Here is a 23,547-nt window from a genome sequence, read left to right on the forward strand (position 1 = left end):
AATAAAATAATATATTTACAAGGCATCTGGAGAAGTGTGAGCTATGTTACAACTGTCAATGTAAATTTACCAAAGTCTAATAAGTCACATCACAATTTCATATACTTTAAAGATTAATAACAAAGCAAAATACTCACTTGTAAATACCACTACCAAAATGATTGCCAGATCAATGAAGAGAAACTGGAAGTCTCCTAGGTTACTTAAGATCTACAGAAGTAATTTTAAAAACATTATTAGTTTTCAGGAACTATTTTTATAGCATTGTCCCCAGGCTTTATTAATAATTTGAATTTCCCAGTAATGACAACTTAAAAATGACACTTGGACCTGCTTAAAAATTGAAATATATGTATGTATCTTTGAAATTAATTAAATATAACATACATTTACAAAGATTTGGTTTAGTACATTAGTATAAAAGGCATCTTCTTAAAATTCATTCAACAGGCCAGAAGCAGTGGCAGACGTGTGTAATCCCAGCACTATGGGAGGCCGAAGTGGGTAGATCACGAGGTCAAGAGATCAAGACCATCCTGGCCAACATGGTGAAACCCTGTCTCTACTAAAAATACAAAAATTAGCTGGGCATGGTGGTGTGTGCCTGTAGTCCCAGCTACTTGGAAGCTTAGGCAGGAGAATCACTTGAACCTGGGAGGCAGAGGTTGCAGTGAGCCAAGATAGCACCACTGCACACCAGCCTAGCAACAGAGCAAGATTCTGCCTCAAAAAAAAAAAAAAAAAAAAAAAAATTTATGTTCAATAAAAACCTCTAAAAAGTTTTTTGGCAAAAAGAAAACACAAACATTTACTGAAAATATTCAACCTTGTAAATCTGTATCTTGAAGTTTCCTTAATATCTAATACCATCCCTTCTGATACTTTCTACAAATGGTAAAATGAGACAGTGTCAGCATGAGTCTTTAGGATGTCCGAACACTTTGATTATAAAATCTGATAGGGTACCTGTGGGCATCGCTATTTATACTTTTTCTCCAAATGCAAACCATTCTCCAAATTCAACAAACCACTGTTGAAACATCTTCTCTCATTCTAACTTTCAATCTGCTATTCAAACACAGTGAACTGAAGGTCAATTTATAGGTACTGCTCACATAAACTCAATTACTAATGGATGCATTCAAAATCAAACATATATGCTCAACATCCTAATTTACTGTGCACATTAAGTGTTATCCCTGTGCACAATGTTAATACTCACAGAATACAGGAGAGTAACACTGAAGTACTGGATAATGCTGTACAATGCCATAAATTTAAACACACAGAAGGAAGTTATTAAAGCAGCACGGCCTTCCCTGTGAAAAGAAATTAAATGTTGGCATATGAATAAAGGCATTTTCAACTCCTTTTCCAAACCACAATTTTATCTTGACAGATGAATGTCAACATTCAACGGCTACAACAAAGTGCTTCATCACCAAATGAGGAGTAGTAATCAGTTACTAAGAAGTTACAGCTCAAATATGCTAATCTGCTAATATTAAACAAATTCACATTACGTTTTATGACAATTTTCTCTTCTGTATTACTAGAGCAAGATAAAAAGGGACAAGAATAATTTTAATTTGTATTACCTGATAAGGTTTGGCACACAGGAAATACTAGGAGTTTTAGAGGTAAAGGGAGATGCCACCGAAGCTTCAAGCTCTGATAAGGAAATGCCTCCGTGTGCCCTCTTCAAAGCCTAATAATATTAAGAAAACTGGTTAAGTTTAATGAATATGATTTAGGCTACAGTAAGAGCTACAAAAGTGAATCACAGAAACTATACTTACACCACAATCATTTGCGCCATCACCACACATCCCAACAAAATAACTAAGAAACAAAACAATGTTAAGGTTTTAATTAATTTCTTAAACTACAAAACATTTAACTTACTAAGATTTTTCTATTACAATAGTATAAAGCACTAACACACCAAGATTCCCCCAGTGAAACTAATGAATCTTTTCATGATATTGGACACATTATACTGTGTGCTGCTTTGCACATAGCACCAGACTGCAAGTGAAATGACCGAGGTTATTGCCCTATTTCTGTCACATTATTGTCAAATCATTTTGGTGTCTCCATTTCCTAATTTTTAGAGCAAAGCGCTTGTGCCTACAGTCTTTAGTATAACTACTTTTAAAGTTATCAGCAAAAAATGCTCCCTTAATAACATGAAACACGACTCTTTACTAAAATTATATAGTCAATTCTATCAAGATAGAACACCTGAAAGAAAGAATGAAGTCATAGGTAGTACCTGGATATTTCACTTAAGCTTAAGTATCTGAGCCTCTTTTAAAGAGGCACTTAAAGTTTTCGTGTATCTTACAGATCACAATTATATATATAAAAATATGAAATATTAGTGTAAGAAACATATAAAAATTATTTTTCTGATGCTGAAATGAAACCATAATTCATCAAAAAAAGACACCAATACTTACTCAACATTTTGCAATGCTTCTATCAACTGTGTTTTCTGATCAGGTGCCATACGAGCAAACACGGTGCCATGCAACATCAACTGGAAAAAATCATGTAAATTTCTTAAAAATATTGTTCACAATGTATTCATGTGAATATATACATACACCCAAATTACGTACCTTAGGAACAAGGTCTTGAAAGTGCTCCAGTATCACTGAAAATGATTTTCCATTCATTGCAAAATGGTAACGAGTCATTTGAAGATCCTCTAAGCTATCATGGACCAATTTAACTGGAATATCCTGTGTATGAGACATTGGGAACATTATTTAGACAGCCAAACCAGGTAAAACAATTCTATTTTAAACATATTTGTTCTAAAACTGAATTCTTCATTTGACATGTTACACAATACAACGAAAGCCTGACATTTATTCAAAGTAAGAAGAAACTCAATTAAATATGAGCCTCAATTTGAAACGATGCATGAACTGAGCATGATGGACCACCTACATCTTTTACCACTAGTTACGTGAAGAGTACAATAAACATTTGGAATTCTTATACTTTAAAACTATGCTTCTCACCTCTGGCTATATATCAGATTTTGAACACTGAGATTTCTGGGTCTGCACCAGTCCCAGTGAAATGTCATCTCTGAAAAAATAGCCCAGACTTCTGTTTTCATTTAGTTTTTGCTTTACTGTGTTTTAATGCATCACAGACTAAATGTAAACCAACAAACTTCAAAAGGGACAATTAATACTTGACATTACCTCTGAGTCAATTGCTGATGAATGACGGCACTGTGTGAGGGAGTCTGCATAATGCCAATTTATTTTGGCAACCTTCCCATCCTTTGGAGGTAACGCTTCAGCAATAATCACTTTATCCTGAGGTAGAATCATTCCACAGTCTCTGGCCACAGAGACAGCAGTCAACATGTTGTCACCTAATTTTAAAAATATTTTAAATGTATTAAAATTAAAACGAAAACGTGAACGTATCAAACAAGCACTTGCTGAGAATCTACTACAGTCTCCCTGACTGTGCTGCCAGAATAAAAATAATCTATAGTCCTTTCCTTTAGAGTTTAAAAATAACAAAACTGGAGCATACTTATCAAAAGCAGCCTCAAATAATGCAAGCTCGTATATGCTAAAGAAAACGTCTCACCCACAATGTTTGAAGCCAAATACAATTCTCAATCTTTTCCAGTCATGCACTATTTGTATCCACACCATACCTGGAACAGTGCTACACACAGAGCAGGTGGCTCAACAGATATTTATCCAAATAACTTTGCAATGACTAGTGGTCTATGCAAGAACACAAGCACCATACCATAGAAAAGGGTGAGTTGCAAAAGCAAGATTATATGAAACAAAAAGTTAAGAAAGGTAATAGGGATAGGTGGAAATGAGAATCGAGACAACTTGTCAGTCATGAGAAGAAAGAACAGAAAAGCAGCAAGGATGGGATATTAAAGAAGAAGCAGGCAAAGGTTTGCGGATTCCACTGCTACCAAAAGAAGCTACCAGAAGACGGAGGTATTTCTTTCCTCAATTCCCACATACTATTTCCAAGAATATCTTCCTACGACCTTAGATACACAAAGCCATACTCTGGCAAGGGGGAAAAAAAGAAAAAGAGGATGATGAGGTACAGGTGAAAAGTGCCTTGACAGAGGAGACATAAGAACTAAGAATTACTGGGATGCTAACAGACTTAGTTACCTTGAGTTACATGGTAAAAGCATGCTATTAGATAGATCCCAGAGTCTAAAACACAAAAAGGTATACAGACTTTCTCCATATTAGTCTTACTGAACACGTAAGTACCATAAAGTATCTTAAATCTAATTATCTGCTAAAGAAAAAAAAAGAGCTACCACAATTTCACACAGCTAAGGAATAAGAGTTATGTAATATTATTAACAGTATAGTAATACCAGGAGAATCCCTTAGATGTGCTAGAAAAAAAAAAAAAGGGCTATTTTGCTAGAATTCAAGCTAGAGTAATAAACAATATCTTACATATAAAAATGTACTTCTGTCAAATATCTATTAATCATTTTCTATGTACCTGACAGTTCTAAAAATTCCAAAGGACCTCAAAACGAGTAAAATGTATTCCTAACTCTCAAGAATCCCCCCCTTTTTTTTTTTTTTTTTTTTTTTTGAAAATGGGGTTTCGCTCTTGTTGCCCAGGATGTAGTGCTATGGTGCATTCTCAGCTCACTGCAACCTCCACCTCCTGGATTCAAGTGATTCTCCTGCCTCAGCCTCCCAAGTAGCTGGAATTACAGGCATGTACCATCATGCCCAGCTAATTTTCTATTTTTACAAACACAAAATTTGTAGAGACGGGATTTCTCCATGTTGGTCAGGCTGGTCTCAAACTCCTGACCTCAGGTGATTCGCCTGGCTCGGCCTCCCAAAGTGCTGGGATTACAGGTACGAGCCACCGCACCCACCCAAGAATCTAACACTCTAGTAGAGAAAACAAATCTACAAATAACACAAGGTACAATAAGTACTACAAGAAATATATAAAAGAAAGAGACAAAAAGGAGCCTAGTGTACATTTTTACAGTGTACTTTTAATATTTTACTATACTTTCTATAAACAGTATTTGCTAAACGTCAAAAATAATACCACAAGGTTACCTTGCACTTGGGAAAATATGAAGAGCTAAAAGAGAACGCAGGTTGGAGCCACTATATAATACATGATTTTATAACTGATATCCCTCAATATTACATAACTTGAACTCTGCCACACTCAATTTTTTTCTGTGTTCTTTTATAAAGTCTAACCTGTGACCATGACAGTGCGAATGTTGGCTTTATGCAAATCTTCAAGTACTGCAGGGGTTTCTTGCTTTAATTTGTTTTGCATTATAATTAATCCCATAAAATCCATGTTGTTTTCGATTGCATCTCTGCAGAAAAAGCAGTTTTAACACATAATGGTTTAGTCAAGAGAGTAAGCAATTTATGTATACACACTTAATTTAAAATATCTAAGTACTTAAAAATGTCTAAGTTATAAAGCAATTTTAAAAAGCTATCTATTAACATTTTTATATGCTGAATAAACCACGTGTGTTCAGGAGTTCAATATCTCTATATAATAACCATTTGGAAATATATGTTACTAAACAATTCCAGTACTAAGGAACATTCACATTGTGCTCTAACCAAAAATGTGTAAGCATAAATCTATTCTTTACTGCCCTCTACAACATATCCTAATTTAAAATGTTAAGTGAAACAGGAAAAACTGTGACTCAAGCACAATCAATACAGATCAACTTGGGGACCCAGAGATGGGTCTTTGAAAATATTACTAATATAGTTATCAGGATGTTACTCTTTAAATAACTAAGTATTTATAATAGAGCAGGCACTGTGCTAGTCATTAGGAGGTTAAAGACAAAAAGGGATGGTCTCTACTCTCAAGAAACTTGGGTGGGGAAAGAGACATGCAACCAAAGAGATGCACACAAAAATAATATAGGCTTTAGCACTATAAAAGAGAAGAAGTCTGTTCAGTGATAGCCACATTCTTAAGAAATCTCAGGTTAGGATGGTAGCTCATGCCTGTAATCCTAGCAGTGTAAGAGGCTGAAATAGGAGAACTGCTTGAGCTCAGGAGTTTGAGGCCAGCCTGGGCAGCATAGTGAGACCCCCGTCTCTATAAAAAATGAAAAAACAATCAGCTGGGCATGGTGGCATGTGCCTGTAGTCCCACTACTAGGAAGGCTTTGTAGTCCCACTACTAGGAAGGCTTAAGGCATGAGGATCGGCCGGGCGCGGTGGCTCAAGCCTGTAATCCCAGCACTTTGGGAGGCCAAGGCGGGTGGATCACGAGGTCAAGAGATCGAGACCATCCTGGTCAACATAGTGAAACCCGGTCTCTACTAAAAATACAAAAAATTAGCTGGGCATGGTGGTGCGTGCCTGTAATCCCAGCTACTCAGGAGGCTGAGGCAGGAGAATTGCCTGAACCCAGGAGGCAGAGGTTGCGGTGAGCCGAGATCGCGCCATTGCACTCCAGCCTGGGTAACAAGAGCGAAACTCCGTCTCAAAAAAAAAAAAAAAAAAAAAAAAAAAGGCATGAGGATCGCTTGAGCCCAGGAGGTCAAGTCTGCAGTGAGACATGTTTGTTCTACTGCACTCCAGCCTAAGCAACAAAGAGAGACCCTATCTCAAAAGAAACGAACAAACCACAAACACCTCAACCTACCTTAATTTTATCATAGAAATTTTTTGCTCAATGGGGAAGGAAGAGGACCTAAGGTCAGAGACTAGAATTTCAGACTTGGAATCAAATGATTTTTCTAATAAAATTCCAATAAAAGCTGCTTGAAGTATACACCTATGAAACCTAAAACCTTTTGAAACACATAATTTCTAACAATGGGTGGTAAGAACATTAGAGAATAGTTGAGAACATTAATATAAATGAAACTGCTGGTGGTAACAGCAGGAAAAAGCCTTGAAACCTGAAATGGTATTTCAAAGCACAAAGCTCTATCAATGTGAAGCTACTGTGTCAAAAGTACTATGCCATTTTCCTTCAGGCACGAGTTTCTGGCTTCAGCTGGTCTCCTAACTCTCTCTATAGCATATAAATGATATAGGTCATGGAAATCTTACCCTCTAGTTAGTGAATAGTCCAATATTCAAGATATAAAAGCTTAAGCTATAAGGGAAATGCTAAAATCTGTTCCTACAAGGTGGAATAGGAACACAGAGGTGGTCTCGGTGGAAGGGTAAAGAAACGGAGTAGAGAGAGAGAGGAAAGTTAACAAGGAGGGACAGAGTGTTCTCAGCACAAGGAAAAGGCAATCCAGTGGCAGGGAAGGATGTCTGAAGATGACAGTCTCAAGAACTATTGACAATTCAATTAATTCGTTTTTAAGGGGGAAAACAGCAAAAGGCATCCATTGTCTTACCCCCTAGCACCCTGCTAGTATGAAGCTATAAACTAAGAAGAGACCAACGTGTCCTTAGTGGGAATTAGGATATATTATACACATTTGTGGTTCCTCACATGCATGTGCATCACATAATTTGGGTAGAGGTTTTTCTTTAAAAAAAAACAAACAAACTCATGTTTAGACCACCTCCGCCAAATAGGCAGAATTAGCAGGACAGCCAAGTGATACTCCTTTCTACTTACAAACTGCTAGGTACATCACGAAATATTCCTAAACAAAAATGCTATCCTGAAAGGTAGGTCTGTATCAGTTACAGTAAAAGTGACAATCCTTGAATGTGACACTGGTGATGTCATTTGACAAGAGGGGAACGGGGACGTATCGGGGATTTGGAAACAAGTGGCGTGGGAGAAGCTTAGTTACTAGGACTCAACATTATATTCTGATCAAATTAGATCCAACCTCTGGGCAAAAGTGAGAAGATCAACTGGAGAAAATTAACTTCCATAAAATTACATTTACTATTCTTGGAATGTGCCTGACACATAGTGGGCACACAATAAATATTTAACAAATTGAAAATAGTTTCAAAGGCCTCTAAGTAAAAAACATATGGTATTACAATAACGTAAGAAAACACAGGTAAACAGTCAATACAGAATGATCACTTAAGACCAGGAGTTTGAGGCCAGCCTGGCCAACACGCCAAAAACCCCGTCTCTACTAAAAATATAAAAATTAGTTGGGCACAGTGACACATGCTTATAATCCTAACTACTTGGGAGGAGGAGGCACAAGAATCGCTTGAACCTGGGAGGCAGAGACTGCACCACTGCACTCCAGCCTGGGTACAGGGTGAGACTGTCTCTCAAAAAAAAAAAAAAACAACAACAAAAAAAAAAAAACCAAAACCAAACCAACCAACCCAGAATGAAAGGAAATTAGGCAGTGGGGAAAATGTACTTTTACTTCAATCACCTAAAACAGTACTACATATTTTTCACACATTCAATATTCAATAAATACTCAATTACATGCAAATGACTGTATATGACTGATATAAACATAAATGATTATGACTGGAAAACCTGTGTAGGAAAGCTGTTCAATCTTACCTGCTAATGTTCTGCACTTTATGCCATGTCAGTTTTGACTCCAACTTTCTGTGTGCAAGAGCAATCACACGGAAGCCCTGTTTAGTGAAGTCTTCCAAAACTTTTTGAAAATCAACGGGAACTTTTTAAAAGAAAAAGTAAATTTCATTGTTAAAATTGCTAATACAAGTTGACACAAATACCAGAATTTTATCCAAAGCATAGATATTTGCTTACCTGTTTCAGGTTTACAAAGACTGGCAATGACCTCAGGCGCTCCTTTCATGTAGGCATCCATTTTCTTATCCCCTAGCACCCTTGCAACCACACTCATACGTTGCAAAGCAGAGGAAAATGGAAACTGGCGCACAATTCCTATTTCATAAATAGCCTATATAATTTCAAAAGATGCACAAAGCACTTATTATCCTTAAAGAATAAAAACAAATATACTTAGGGAACAAGTAAATATTCTTCACTTACTGGAAGTTCAAACAGCTCCTAAAAACGAAACAAAACAAGAAGAAATAGTACAGATTAACTCTATTAACACACTAAAGTTAGAAAAAGTTTACTAAGCTTCCAAAAAACATTATTTGGAAAAAAAAAAACAACAACTGTTTTTCAAAGTCTAGATTCAAGATTCCTTCTATACACACTACTTCCCATTTTTAAAAAGCATGTTCTTAAATATTTTCAAATGTTCTGCTATCCTGAAAATATTAACATTTTAAAATACTAAAATAAACTAAGGGGTGCAAAAAAGTGTACACATCACTTGTTTGCAACCCTTATTAAAAAATAAACTGGTCAGGCACAGTAGCTCACACTTGTAATCCCAGCAATTTTGGAGGCCCAGGTGGGCGGACCACGTGAGGGCAGGAGTTCAAGACCAGACTGGTCAACATGGCGAAACCCTGTCTCTAGTAAAAATATAAAAATTAGCCAGGCACGGTGGTGCGTGCCTGTAATCCCAGCTACTCAGGAGGCTGAGGTGAGAGATCGCTTGAACCTGGGAGGCTGAGGTTGCAGTGGGCTAAGATCTCACCACTGCACTCCAGTTTGGGTGACAGAGCGAGACTCCATCTCAAAAAATAATAATAAACTAAGGAGAATATATTTAAAAATTCACCTGAAAGTAAAGCCTTTCATATATACTTTTTTATTAAATTCTAGGAATACAGACGCAATATAAGAGGATTAACCACCATCTGTATAAATCACAAGGCTCTAAGCTGCTCAGTAAATAGGAAAGAAAGTGATAGTACTGAGAATTAAATCTCAACCTTTTTTAAAAAATGTGTACAACACACTAGAGGTATAGTTTCTGAAAAATGCAGTTAAAATATTCAAATATCAGTATAAGAGTTAAAGAAAGGACTTGTGCCTTTCTCTTCTACCAACATTTCAAAATGAGAATTAAATGAAAGTAAGCAGGCTGGGTACAGTGGCTCACACCTGTAATCCCAGCACTTGGGGAGGCCAAGGTGGGAGGATCACTTGAGCCCAGGAGTTTGAGACCAGCCTGGGCAACATAGCAAAACCCTGTCTCTATAAAAAATAAAAATTAAAAAACAAACATAAGTAAGCAACAACAGTTTTATCTAGCTTTAAGTGATTTCTTACCATTTCTTGGTTTCCTGCAGGGGTAGATTCAGGAAGCAACTGTTTGGGAGGACGAACCACTGTGGGCATAATCCGATTATGAAGTGCTGTTTCTTCTTCAGTTGCTTCTTCCAGAATCTGGGGGAAAAAAACAACAACAACAAGAAAAACATTCAAGCACTGCTTCATAAAATTGAATTCATGGTTCCATTTTTAAATGGAACATTATGGCCATCTTCAGTAATTTTTTAAAAAAATTACGTCCAAGGAACAAATGAGCACTACTGGATCACTAACATAAGTAAAAGAAAATATCAACAAAGCTGGTGAGTTAGATACCCAGCAACCAATAGAAGAAGGGTTGCTTCATTCAGGGTCAGAAGCAGAAGAAATAGAAACTTCTCTCACTTCACCCCTAAAACTTGGGCCTGGACACTAGCTCTGCAGAAAACAAAAGGTTCTTGCGGTCCCCAGAATTTTCAGTCTTATCCAGTGATTCCTTTCTGCTAATAAGAAGTGATTCAAAAGTACACAGAGCTCAGGAGTGGTTAACAGAACCACTGCGTCAAGAACAGCTGAAGTACAAAGATAAGAGTTTAAGAGTTTTTCAGCTTGAATACTTCTAGTTAAGCTACTACTTTTTTAAAAAAACCTTTTTTGATGAAAAATGTTCAAAGAAAAACATTAAACACACATACAAGACACTGTAACTGGAGGGATCAATCAATGAGAAAATGATAGGGAATTGTGAAAAATGAGACAATTTTGTACAATTCTAAGACAGCTTTTCTCATACCTTAACATCTCTGAAATTGGAATGCATCTCATACGACATAAGTCGCATCACGTCACAGCTGTGACTGGCTAGGTGAAACCATTTCATTGATAAGTAAGCTCTGGTAGAATCAAGTATCAAAGCAACTCAGGGCCAATAAAATACGGCATTATACAAATTTTCTTAATTTTTTTGAAGATCCACAAACACTGAACATTAAACTCTACTGAAAAATCTATTCAGTTGGAGAAAGCTTACAGAAGAAAGATAAATCAGCCCATTTTTGTTATACTCTCTATAAATGATGTGAGGCCTTCTTTACGGAATTAAATTTCAAGAGTGTTTACCCTGGACTTTCAGTGGTTGGCAGATGGAGCATTTATTCAGTCCCCCCTTCCTCCCTTTCAAAATGTGGGGAGGGAGGGAGGGAGGTGGGAAGGCAGGGAAGAAGGGAGGAAGGATGCTGTAAATGTAAACAGAAAGCAAACCTGAAGGAAGGGATTTCAAATATGTAAACAAAGGGCAAACTGAAACCTACAGAAGGATATAAAGGCGAGGGAAACAGTAGCCCAGAACAAACACAACACCAGGTGAGACAGGAACATTTAGCAGCCAGAATCGCTGAGCGAAAGAAAGCCAAACAAAAAACCAGAGAGTCCTCCTCCAGAGATGTAAACTGTATGTCTGACAGGAGTAAACGCTGCTAACATGAGGGCAAGGATTCCAGAATACAAAGCACCACATGTGCAAGCGTGGTGAGAAGGGGTGAGGAGAGCAACAGAAAGACTAACTGCAACTATTCCTTTGAAACTTGAAGAACCCTGTTTATAAGACCCCACTCTCAGACACACAGCAAGCACCATCCCCCACCTCCCCCGGCAACAAGCCTTCCTGCTCAGACACTTCTCGGAAACACTAACATACATATGGGGGCAAGGGTAAAATTCTAAGTAGCTCACTGCAGCTATACAGAATTACCAAATCAGATCTTCATTTTTATATTTAAAAAGTGCCATCCAGATGCACAACAAAAACCAAAAGCATGAAAGAGAGACACCAAGCATGGGGCAGGGGCCAGAGAGGACCCTAACTCCAGAGAAAATAAATAATTCAGAAGCCCGAATAGAATTCTAAAATTGAACTGTCTTTGTACTTATAAAAGAACTGAAGGCCGGGTGCAGTGGCTCACGCCTGTAATCCCAACACTTCAGGAGGTCGAGGCGGGTGGATCATGAGGTCAGGAGTTTGAGACTAGCCTGGCTAATAGGGTGAAACCCCATCTCTACTAAAAATATAAAAAACAGCTGGGCATGGTGGCACGCACCTGTAGTCCCAGCTACTTGGGAGGCTGAGGCAGAAGAATCACTTGAACCCAGGAGGAGGAGGTTGCAGTGAGCCGAAATTGTGCCACTGCACTCCAGCCTGGGCAGCAGAGCAAGACTCCATCTCAAAAAAGTAAGTAAATAAAATAAAGAAGAACTGAATGCTGTAAAATGGTAACAACCAGAGAACATAAGCAGGCACTTAGAAATTAAAATTACCAATGGCAAAAATAGAAGGAATTTATAAACAAACAAAAACATGTGCACGTGTGTGGACACAGTAAATGGCAAAAAAGAACAATGAAGACATAGGACTTTACACTCCTTTGCCTGTGGCCAAGAAATTATGTCAGTGAAGATCATCTTACTGGCTTCTGGCCTACAGCCCCAAGTTGCTGAACCCTGGTTTATCTTACACAGAAAGCAGGAACCTGGGCTGGTCAGCCTCTAATAAAGGTGTTGTATAAAATGGGTTAACTAAAAGTTACTTTTGCACGATTTTTAAAATATTTCTCCAGTGATTTATCTTTAGAAATCATATAGTTCCTTTTAGGGTACGAGATAGACTGTCATTAAAACAAAAAGCAGAAATAATCCTTCCATGAGGTAATTTAATTTTTACTATTATTTTCCTAAAGTTATTTGTATTTTAAAATATCTGACTTACCCATCCGATGGCTTCGAACATTTTCAAATCAAGTGGATCACCAGAAAGCACTCCTTCAATTTTTGTAAGTGAATGACAAGTAGCCATACAAGCAACAAACTGGGATTTTACCAACATCTCATTGCACACATTCTCTTCTGGTAAAAGAAATCTAAGCAGAAGATATAGTGAATTAGTTTCATAAAGCCTAAGATTCAAGATAATATTTTAACAGGGCTTTTCTGGTTTTGTGATTTAAAAAAAAAACAAAACATATATATCTTTTCAATCCCAAACTGAGCTCCTAAGAAAGAGAAATTGTCAAGTGCCAGAAACAGAGGGACAAGAAAACCAGAGGAGTGTGAACTTGAGCTGATGCTATGGCTACTGGGGGAGAGGAAGGGAGGAGGCCATCTCAGTAAACTAAGAACTTGGGATTTAATAACCACAAAAGAACAGGAAACAAAGTCTGGCCCCATGCAAAGTAGGGAGCTGGTACTAAAAGGATCCCTCTGACTCAGGAAAGCCAGTACTTTTGAAGAGCTACATGGTCTTAGGAAAAGGGCAGATAAGAAAAAATTCACCCACAGATCTATAGGCATTAACTATGAATAAGATTGTCTTTTTCCTCACCCAAAGTCCAAGAAAATAGCTAATATCTGTATAATGTTCAATATGCACAAGGCATTATTCTAATAACTTTATATATATAGACTCATTATCCTCACACCATACAAAGGTGTTTCATTGTCCCCATTATGAATGAGAAAACTGAAGGAGGGAGGTTAAGTAACTGTCCAAGGTTGCATAGCCCGTTAAGTAGCAGAGCCAGGGATTGAAACACAGGAGGTCAGTTAAAGCTTGTACGACACCACTGAGTACCACTGGGGCTCTTAGCCAAGCAAAGTCTAAACTTCTCCAGAGGGGAGCTCAAAGAAAAATTCAGTTAAGAATGAGTCCATGCCGGGCGCGGTGGCTCACGCCTGTAATCCCAGCACTTGTGGAAGGCCGAAGGCGGGTGGATCACGAGGTCAAGAGATCGAGACCATCCTGGTCAACATGCTGAAACGCCGTCTCTACTAAAAATACAAAAATTAGCTGGGCATGGTGGTGCATGCCTGTAATTCCAGCTACTCAGGAGGCTGAGGCAGGAGAATTGCCTGAACCCAGGAGGCGGAGGTTGCGGTGAGCCGAGATCGCGTCATTGCACTCCAGCCTGGGTAACAAGAGCGAAACTCCGTCTCAAAAAAAAAAAAAAAAATGCCCTAGCAAACAATTCACCAAGTGTCGAGAGACATAACAAAGACAGAATTAGAATCCCATAAATTTGGCCAGGCACAATGGCTAATGCTTGTCATCCCAGCATTTTGGGAGGCTGAGGCAGGAGGATCATTTAAAGCCAGGAGTTCAAAACCAGCCTGGGAAATATAGCAGACACCTATCTCTATTTTTAAAATTAAAAAATAAAAAATAAAAGAATTCCCTAAGTTTAAGATAACAGAATGGCAAATCTGAACGAATACAAAAAGGACATTTTTAAATTAGACTTAGAAAAAGAGTAAGACACTGTAGATGTGAGAGGTGGGTGGGAGCAGACTTGGAAAGAACCGAGTAAACTGTCTTGTCCAACACGTGGTTCAGATGGAGAGAAAACAAAGCACAAGGAAAAGATCCATAATCGAAGTAAGAGAGTCCGGAATATTTTCCAGAATTTATGAAAAATATGAATGCATGAAATCAGGAAGCAACATGAACCCTGTACAAACAAATAAAAATATCACGGCGAATCTGCAGAAATTAAAAGTGAAGAAATATTCTTCAAGCAACCAGAGAGAAAAAAGATTACTAAAGAGGCTAACATTTATCATTACCAACTAAGAAAAGGTATTAAGAGAAAAGAAATAACACCTTCATAGTATTGAGAGAACACAAGCATCAAACCTAGAAATCTGCAGTTACACCACCACCCGAGAGTGACAGTGGGCTGCTCTGCCTATGGAGTAGCCATTCTTTATTCCTTTACTTTAATAAACTTGCTTTCAGTTAAAAAGAAAGAGTGACAGTGAAACAAAGTGAACGAATGTAGTTACAGAAGACAGCAATTTATACAAGATGCAACGGTTATTTGTACACCTAGGAAATCTAAGCATGCAAACTAAGACCAAAATCATAATAATAAAATATTACACAACAAATACATATAAGAAAGAAGGGGAATAACCAAAAGTATTTTACAATCCATAGGTTTGTTTTGCGGAGGAGCGATGGTTAAAAGGCAGTATTGACACCCACGAACTTTATACCCTAAGTATAAATATTGATAATGTAAGAACAAGCAGTATACGATTAAGATGTATAAACTGAGAAAATGAGAAAAAAATGAGAATGTGAAAATGTGCATATAAATTACGGGAGCACTGGTAGAAATAATTTCAAACATGTCTGAATAAATATGATCATCACGGCACAAAAAGACCGAGTAAACAGGTGGCAAAACACATACTAGGCAAACATTAGACAAAAGAAAGCTGGTGTGGAGCTATATAAATGTACAACAAAAGAGAATTTAAGACAACATGCATTACTAGGGATAAAAAAGGTCACAATGTGACATCCTATTTTGCAAGATATAACAACTCTTGAAATTACATTAGCCAAACAATACTGTCTCTCAAACTATGTAAACCAAAATTTAGCAGACTTTTGAGGGGGAAAAACAACATACATAAAACTCAGGAGTAAAACATCTTCAACAAGCGACAGAAACAGAAGTAAAGAGATGAGCCAGAGACTAATGGGACACATTTTCAATACATGGTATTGAAAACAATTACTATCCAGAAAATAAAAAAGATGTCTAACAAATGCATAAGACAGACTTCACAACACATTAGAAAAATGAGGATATAAACACACAGAAGAATTCTAAATGACCCTCCCTCCAAAAATGTGAAAAGATGCTCAATTTTGTAAGTAATGAGAAGAATGTAAATAAAACCACAATGTAATACTCATATGCATCCATATGGCAAAAATTACATGTCTGACAATATTAAGTTTGGCAAGAATGTGGAGCAAAAAGACCTTTATCCACTGACGGAGAAAGTGTAAGTAAGCTGAAGCTGTGCCCATGCTATGACCCAGCATTTATGTTTATAGGGATCTAGCTTACTGAAACTCAGCCACATGCCTACAAGGAGTTGTGTGTAAGAGTTTTAACTGCAGCACTATTTGTAACAGTGCAGAGAAAAAAGAGACTTGTCCCTTAGTAGAAGAACAGACAAGGTTTAATCATACAATGGAATAAGACAGAGCAGTTAAATAAATTAGATCTGTACATATCAACATGGATAATTCTTGAAAACAAGGTTTGGAGAGGAGGGAAAAAGTAGTAACACGTAAGTACAGTATATCATTCATGGATACTGATTTATAGATTTATATGCAGTAAAAAAATAGAATATGCAAAAAATAATTTCAGAATGCCAGTAGGAACTGGAGAAGGGACAGAGTGAGACTTTGGTAATTTCTATAATATCGTAATCTTCTAAAGGAAGAGATCTGAAGCAAATACAGTAACACGTCCACTGTTCATTCCTGGTGCAGGTACATAGTTGTCTGTTATATTACTTCCTCTATGTTTGAATGTTGCACATGTCAAAATATTTATTTAAAATAATCTATCAAGTCTAACTAGTATTTACCGTGTATTTTCCACTCGTTGAATCCCCCAAAGATCTAAACCATCTTCAGTTAGAGTTCCAGTCTAAAAAAACAAAGCACAAATGCACAAAGTATGGATAATGCCTCAAAAAAAAATTAATAAAATAAAAATAAAAAAACAACCACATAGCATAAGAAACTATACTATATGTAACATAATGGAGTTCTACAGAGCTAAAAAAAGAAACAGGCAAGATCTCTGTATACTGATACAGAATGGCTTCTAGGACATACGGTTCAAGTGGGAAAAGGGGTGCTAACAATGCTTACAAGTCTTCTACGTAAGGGGAGGGGGCATATATTTACGTGCTCATACTATCAAAAAAAAAAAAAAATCAGTGGAAAGATGCACTAGTTATCCTATCTGATCAATAATAAAGGATGCCTATCAAGGAATGAAGGATTACTGTATAGGGAGAGCCAGGAAGAAGTTAAAATATATCAGAAGGAATCAACTGGCCAAACCCACAAGGTAAATGGCCTGGTTTCTTCAACAAAATAATTGGGGATAAAGGGTAAGTAAAGGCAATTGTTACATGTTAATTGTAAGCAATGTAATCTCTCTTTGGATTTTGAATGAAAAATCAGTTAGTAAAAATTGGAGATTTGAGGAAATCCCAACTGGATATTAAAAAAACTAAGGAATTACAAATTCTGGTAAACGTGATAGTGGCATTTTAAATGTCCTCTAGATATATACTGAGGTGGTTATGGGTAAAATAATGTGTGATACTGAAATAATACCAAAAGTGACATTTTTTTAACAGAATGTTTCACATTTTTTTTCTGTAATAATGAAATGCACAAAAATCAAATTCATATCATATCAGTTACCCAGAAGAGTTTGATAGGAGGTTTTTTTGGTCAAAGTTTAATTCTCAGAAAACTTTTAAAAAAACTAATTCCAGCTCAGGAAAGGAGAAACCTAAGAGGCAAGATATACGTCACACAGGTACATAATTTGTCATTTTGACATAAAATCCATGACCTTCATAATTCTGAAACATATTCAGTAATATCATACAGCAAACACTAAACATACACACTTAAAAGCAATAAAATCATAAAAAATATATATGTATGGAGCCTACTGTATTAAATAAGAATTACTATCTAAAAACATTAAAGATCAAGTAATCTTTACTACTACTGCTATTAATACTACTGGGCCTAATTCTGGATATAATCAAATTAACTGCAGCTTTGAGCAAATAAGCAATATCCAAAGTATTAAAAAGTGAGAAAATAAGAAATAAAGCACGTCCTCAAATAACCTTGTTTTGTTAGTCTTTTTTGTAACTTTGATGGGAGGCAGTGGTGGGGAGTGCTGATGCCCAGCAGAGAACACTATCTACATGAAATTTGCATGTTCTCTTCCTGTCTGCATGGATTTCACTCCAGGTACTTCGTTTTCCTCCCACATTCAAAGCTACGCAAGTTAAGTGAACGAGCACATTTGAATGGCCCCAGTCTGAGCGAGTACGACTGCACTCTGTGATACAATGGCATCCTGTCCAGGGCCGGCTCCTGCCTTGTTTCCCCAGTTGTGAGACAGGCTCTCACTACCCATAAGCCTGAAATAAAACAATCAGGTAAATAATTATCTTACTTGTTTTTTTTTCTTTCTTAAATGAATGTATAGCTCATATTTATTTCAACGATTAATATCAGAAGTGTCTTAGATCCTTATTTAGAAATTCGGTGATATTTCTGTGACCAAAATATGGCATAAGAACTTAAATCTCGTTTGTATCAATGAGCCTATGGTAAAACTGGTTTCATTTCATTTAAAGTTGTGTTCTCCAAGAACCTATCATTAATGTTAAGTGACAACTCAGGGTATATAAAAATAATGCATATACCGGATAAGCTGTGGAAAAGGAAAATTAGAGGAACATGACAGAAGATGCGCAAATTTGTTGACAAAGAAAATTTAAAAATACTGATCTAAACATTTAAAAGCTACAAAGTAACCTTTGAAAGTAACTATGAAACTGAACCAACCTTATCAAAGCAAACAAGATTCAGCTGTCCACAAATATTTATTCTTTGGGGACTGATACAGAAAATACCGATTTTTTTCAGTCTTCTCTGAGCATACACAATACCAGCAGTCATTGCAGCAGGAAGTGCAGGTGGCACGGTAATTGTAATAATATCAAGAGACTCAATAATTATTATCCCAACTTCTACCTACAATTAACACAAAAATAAATGTCAAACCCCCCATATTATTTACTAATTTAATATGAGTATTTCTTTAGTGAAAACCTGTAAGTCATTTTCAATTGTCTATTTCATGTATGTGTATGTATATACATATCTATTAACCATTTATAATTTTTTTCTTTAGATATTTCTGCAAAATAAAAAAGCTCAATGGATTACAGAATGACAGCTGCTTTTAAAAGAAACTTCTCATTTTCATAGCCCTGCATACTTCACACATGACACACTTCAAAGCCAGTCAACAAGCTTCATCAGCTATTGACGCATCACTCACTCACACACACACACACACACACACACACACCTTACTGTGCCAGTCGCGACTTCTGACAACCAGTGCCTTATAATCAAAAATCATTTTAACTCTGTATATTACATCTCAGAGGTAAAAAAGAGAAAATAAAGCTTTTGGTAAGTATGTGGGTTTTTTTTTTTTTTTTTTTTAATTAACTCACAAGACCAAGTAAAAGACCATCTAAACCAGAGCCATCCAAAAGAAATGTCGTTTACAATGGAAATGTTCTGTAGCTGGGCTTTCTAATGTAATAGCTACTAGTCTCATGACTTTATTAGCATTAAATTAATTAAAATTAAATTAGCCTTAAAGTTTAGTTCCTCAGTCTCACCAGTCACATTTCAAATCCTCAACAGCTGCATGTGATAAATAATTGAGGTTCAAACCCTATTAAGAGTCCCACTTACATACCTCATTTAAAATGCTATTAACAATAGTGTAGATAAACCCAATGCCAGCAACTGCTACAAGACATAGTAGAAACAAGTAGGCATCTCTGTAGAGTTTAAAATCAGTTGGTTTGGGATACAATATGGAACGAACCAGCTGTCCTTTGGAAGTATTAAATCCTTTCAAAAAAAAAAAAAGAGAATCATTTATATTTTTAAAAGAAAATGAGAATTATCTCCCAAAACAGAATCTCTTTTTAAACATTCAGTAAGTATCGAACATGCTGAAATATGCAATAAGAGATTAATTAAGATGTTTCCCACCTGTTCTAACAACTATGGCTTTGACGAGTTCTCCGGTGTAGAAACGAGTCTGAATAACAGTTGTTCCACAAAACAAAGTATGTCGTTTATGTGTTTCTGGATTATATAATTCATCTCCTTTTCCTTTCACATCCACTGAAGGATTTGGCAAATTAGTCTTTGTCACTGGAACACTTTCTCCTTTAAAAAAAAAAAGTTAACAAACTATTAAACAAAAGCACAGGAATCAGTATCAAACATCAAAAAATATTAAATTGTTAAATATTTTAAATGCTACCATACTTGAATCATTAAGAGTTGTGTATGTGGATAAGGGCTTAATTTTTTGTCTGCCAATTTCCTCACATAGAAGTATCAAATATTATCTCCCACAATAATTCCAGAAAGCTATTGGTGGCTCAAAGGTATTTGCTTATACTTAGAAACAGCTGTGTTGTTCAGTTTCAAATAATTTCAAAAAACATTAAGCAGTTGCTACATCCCTGTACTTGTTTTCTTATCTCTAAGAACTAATGGTAACAGTGGAAAGCACTTTACCTCAGGTACATAAGAGATGTGAAGGCCTACCCCTGGATCTACTCCTAAACACACACACACACACACACACACACAGAGAGAGAGAGAAAGAAAGAGAGAGAGAGAGAGAGAGAGAGAGAGAGAGAGAGAAAAGAAAAGACATCTGGGCAAAAAAAAAGATGAGAAAAATGAGTAATGTGGTGGTTCTCTCAAATAACCACAGTCAAATTCTTTTTAAAATTAATTCTCTGTAGCACTCATATTTCTTGCTTCAAAGAAGGCAAGTGTGTCCGATATGTATATATTTGTGTGTTTTAAGACACGAGATATTTATGTTTGTGTATTTTAAGACAGGGCTCTTAACAGTTTCAAAATGTATTTCATAGAAATCATTTTCTAGCCAGACTGACTATGACAATAAGAAAAATTTCACATGATTAAAATAAGATATTGGCCAGGCACAGTGGCTAACACCTGTAGTCCCAATACTTTGGGAGGCCCAAGGTGCGTGGATCACTTGAGGCCAGGAGTTCATAACCAGCCTGGCCAACATGGTGAAGCCCTGTCTCTACTAAAAATGTAAAAATTAGCCAGGCACAGTGGCACGCACCTGTAGTCCCAGTAATTCGGGAGGCTGAGACAGAAGAATTGCTTGAATCTGGGAGCAGAGGCTGTAGTGAGCCAAGATCCCACCACTGGCTGGGCGCGGTGTCTCACGCCTGTAGTCCCAGCACTTTGGGAGGCTGAGGTGGGTAGATCACGAGGTCAAGAGATCAAAACCATCCTGGCTAACACGATGAAACCCTGTCTCTACTGAAAAATACAAAAATTAGCTGGGTGTGGTAACACCCATCTGTAATCCCACCTACTTGGGAGGCTGAGGCAGGAGAATCACTTGAACGCAGAGGCAGAGGTTGCAATGAGCTGAAATCGCGCCACTGCACTCCAGCCTAGTGACAGAGCGAGATTCCAACTGGGAAAAAAAAAAAAAAAAAAAAATCGCACCACTGGTCTCTAGCCTGGGTGACAGAACAACACTTTGTGTCAAATTAAAAAAAAAAAAAAAGAGAAAAAAAAAATCAAGCATTTCAACATTGTGAAATTTCCAGGCCAGGCACAGTGGCTCACACCTGAAATCCCAGCACTTTGGGAGGCTGAGGCGGGTGGAGCCCAAGGACAGGGGATCAAGACCATCCTGGTTAACACGGTGAAACCCCATCTCTATTAAAAATACAAAAAGTTGCCAAGCACAGTGGCTTAGGCAGAGGCAGGCGGATCACCTGAGGTCAGGAGTTCGAGACCAACCTGACCAACATGGAGAAACTTTATCCCTACTAAAAATACCAAAAAAAATTAGCTGGGCATGGTGGTGCATGCCTGTAATCCCAGCTACTCGGGAGGCTGAGGTAGGAGAATCGCTTGAACCCAGGAGGCAGAGGTTGTGATGAGCTGAGATCGCGCCATTACACTCCAGCCTGGGAAATGAGTGAAACTCCATCTCAAAAAAATAATAATTTAAAAAAAAAAAAATAAATAAATAAAATAGTCAGGTGTGTTGGCATATGCCTGTAGTCCCAGCTACTCGGGGGGCTGACTCAGGAGAATCGCTTGAACCTGGGAGACAAAGGTTGCAGTGAGCCAAGATCACGCCACTGCACTCCACTCCAGCCTGTGTGACAGAGCAATCAAGACTCTGTCTCAAAAAAAAAAAAAAAAAAAAAAAAGACTGTGAAATTTCCAAAGGGAAGTAATTTTAAAGTCCACATCTCCCCATCAAGAAAAATATAAAATCTTTCTTTATTCCCGCTGTTTACACATCAAAGGAGGAACCAAATACTGTATGCAGCATTCTCGGTGGGAAAGGGACTTCTTTCCACTTCCTTAACTAGAAACCATTTCCTAACGTTCAAAGAGTAGCCAGAGTCAGGTCAAGAGATGTGACCAACACTATAGCACAGTATCTACTGTTGCAGCTGAGTATAACGCAAAATTTAGTCTACTCAGAATTTTAAATCTCCAATATCCAACATATTTATGAGTAAAGATACAAATGACATAGCTAATTCTGAAAAGGCTTAATCAGTAACTACTTAGTCATGATATCATTATAAACAACTCATGTGGTATTTGCTCATTTAGTTTACCTGTTAACATGCTTTCATTTACAATGCAGGTACCATTGATAAGTACAGCATCACAAGGCATTATTATCCCATTTAACGGAATGACCATGACATCTCCTGGCACAAGGTCGGTGGAAAAGATCTCTTCTATTTCTGAATTTAAAGAAAGAAAAATCTGGAAAAAAAAATTCTTTACCTTGGAAAAACACAGCAAATACTATTCAGAAGTCATCTGATCTCAGTAGGAAGTTAATAATATAATGGGGTAAAACAGAAAAACCCAATAAATGGCAAGTTTTAACAAATAGGTTTATTAGGCCAACAAAGCATGGTGTATCGGGTAGTCTCCTGGCAGGACACCAACTGTACACAGGTGATGCCAAGTACCCTCTGGCCAAGCAAGTGAGTGTGCTTCGACATTCATGACAACTGTCCGTGATAAATGTTGGCTATCAGCCTAAGGAAAAGAGACACAATGAGTCCATAGAGGAGACTCCTGTGAAACAGGCAAAACAAACTGAGTTCTATAATCCCTTGGAAACAGAAGGAAGCACTAAAAATCTTAGAACATTTTCTTTTCAACAGCATATCTATCATATTCCTTTACTCACTGCCTTTGAGTCTCATTGCCTCCTTAATATTCCTAAATTACTGTTTTTAGATATTTTAAATATGAGTAAATTCATTAAATAAATTAAACATTTAAATATTTTTATCTAGTTCATTATTTCCTTACAAATTTAAGTTAGCGAAACACTTTTTTAAAAGATCTTCCCTCTGGTACAAGTTGGTGTTTGAAAAAAAGAAAAATTAAAATAAAAAGATCTCCCCAAGTGTAAAAGACTTTTTAAGATCACCTTATACATAGGTATTCTCTCTCTTCCTCTCATTCTCTAACCTCCTCCCTCTCCCTGCCCAGGTTTAATACTGTGCTCAAAAGACAGTCACACGAGTTTATAAATGGAGACAGATGAAAAGAAATCTATTGTTTGTGATGTTAGCCTGTAAGACAAATACTCTTTGTTTCCTTTTTTAAAAAATGAAGTGACCAGGCGTGGTGGCTCATGCCTATAATCCCAGCATTCTGAGAGGCCAAGGCAGGCAGCTTATGAG

General features: G+C 37.0%; 1 protein-coding gene across 9 annotated transcripts in view; it reads right to left on the minus strand.

Moving 5' to 3' along the window:
• ATP13A3 (ATPase 13A3) overlaps nucleotides 1-23,547 on the minus strand; it is a 108,123-nt gene that overhangs the window by 25,584 nt on the left and 58,992 nt on the right. For all 9 annotated transcript variants that reach the window (XM_039478666.2, XM_074404746.1, XM_074404743.1 and 6 more), the window contains 18 exons: nucleotides 22,456-22,587; nucleotides 19,796-19,975; nucleotides 19,494-19,651; nucleotides 18,563-18,751; nucleotides 16,540-16,601; nucleotides 12,857-13,007; nucleotides 10,114-10,230; nucleotides 8,971-8,988; nucleotides 8,725-8,878; nucleotides 8,509-8,629; nucleotides 5,265-5,389; nucleotides 3,222-3,397; nucleotides 2,625-2,747; nucleotides 2,463-2,542; nucleotides 1,800-1,842; nucleotides 1,599-1,708; nucleotides 1,223-1,319; nucleotides 138-210 (listed from right to left, as the gene is read on the minus strand). In XM_039478666.2, coding sequence (XP_039334600.1) covers nucleotides 138-210; nucleotides 1,223-1,319; nucleotides 1,599-1,708; nucleotides 1,800-1,842; nucleotides 2,463-2,542; nucleotides 2,625-2,747; nucleotides 3,222-3,397; nucleotides 5,265-5,389; nucleotides 8,509-8,629; nucleotides 8,725-8,878; nucleotides 8,971-8,988; nucleotides 10,114-10,230; nucleotides 12,857-13,007; nucleotides 16,540-16,601; nucleotides 18,563-18,751; nucleotides 19,494-19,651; nucleotides 19,796-19,975; nucleotides 22,456-22,587 — 2,109 coding nt within the window. The remainder of the gene's footprint in view (nucleotides 1-137; nucleotides 211-1,222; nucleotides 1,320-1,598; nucleotides 1,709-1,799; nucleotides 1,843-2,462; nucleotides 2,543-2,624; nucleotides 2,748-3,221; nucleotides 3,398-5,264; nucleotides 5,390-8,508; nucleotides 8,630-8,724; nucleotides 8,879-8,970; nucleotides 8,989-10,113; nucleotides 10,231-12,856; nucleotides 13,008-16,539; nucleotides 16,602-18,562; nucleotides 18,752-19,493; nucleotides 19,652-19,795; nucleotides 19,976-22,455; nucleotides 22,588-23,547) is intronic.

This window comes from Saimiri boliviensis, chromosome 8, assembly GCF_048565385.1.
Source record: "Saimiri boliviensis isolate mSaiBol1 chromosome 8, mSaiBol1.pri, whole genome shotgun sequence".
Taxonomy (NCBI): Eukaryota; Metazoa; Chordata; class Mammalia; order Primates; family Cebidae; genus Saimiri; species Saimiri boliviensis.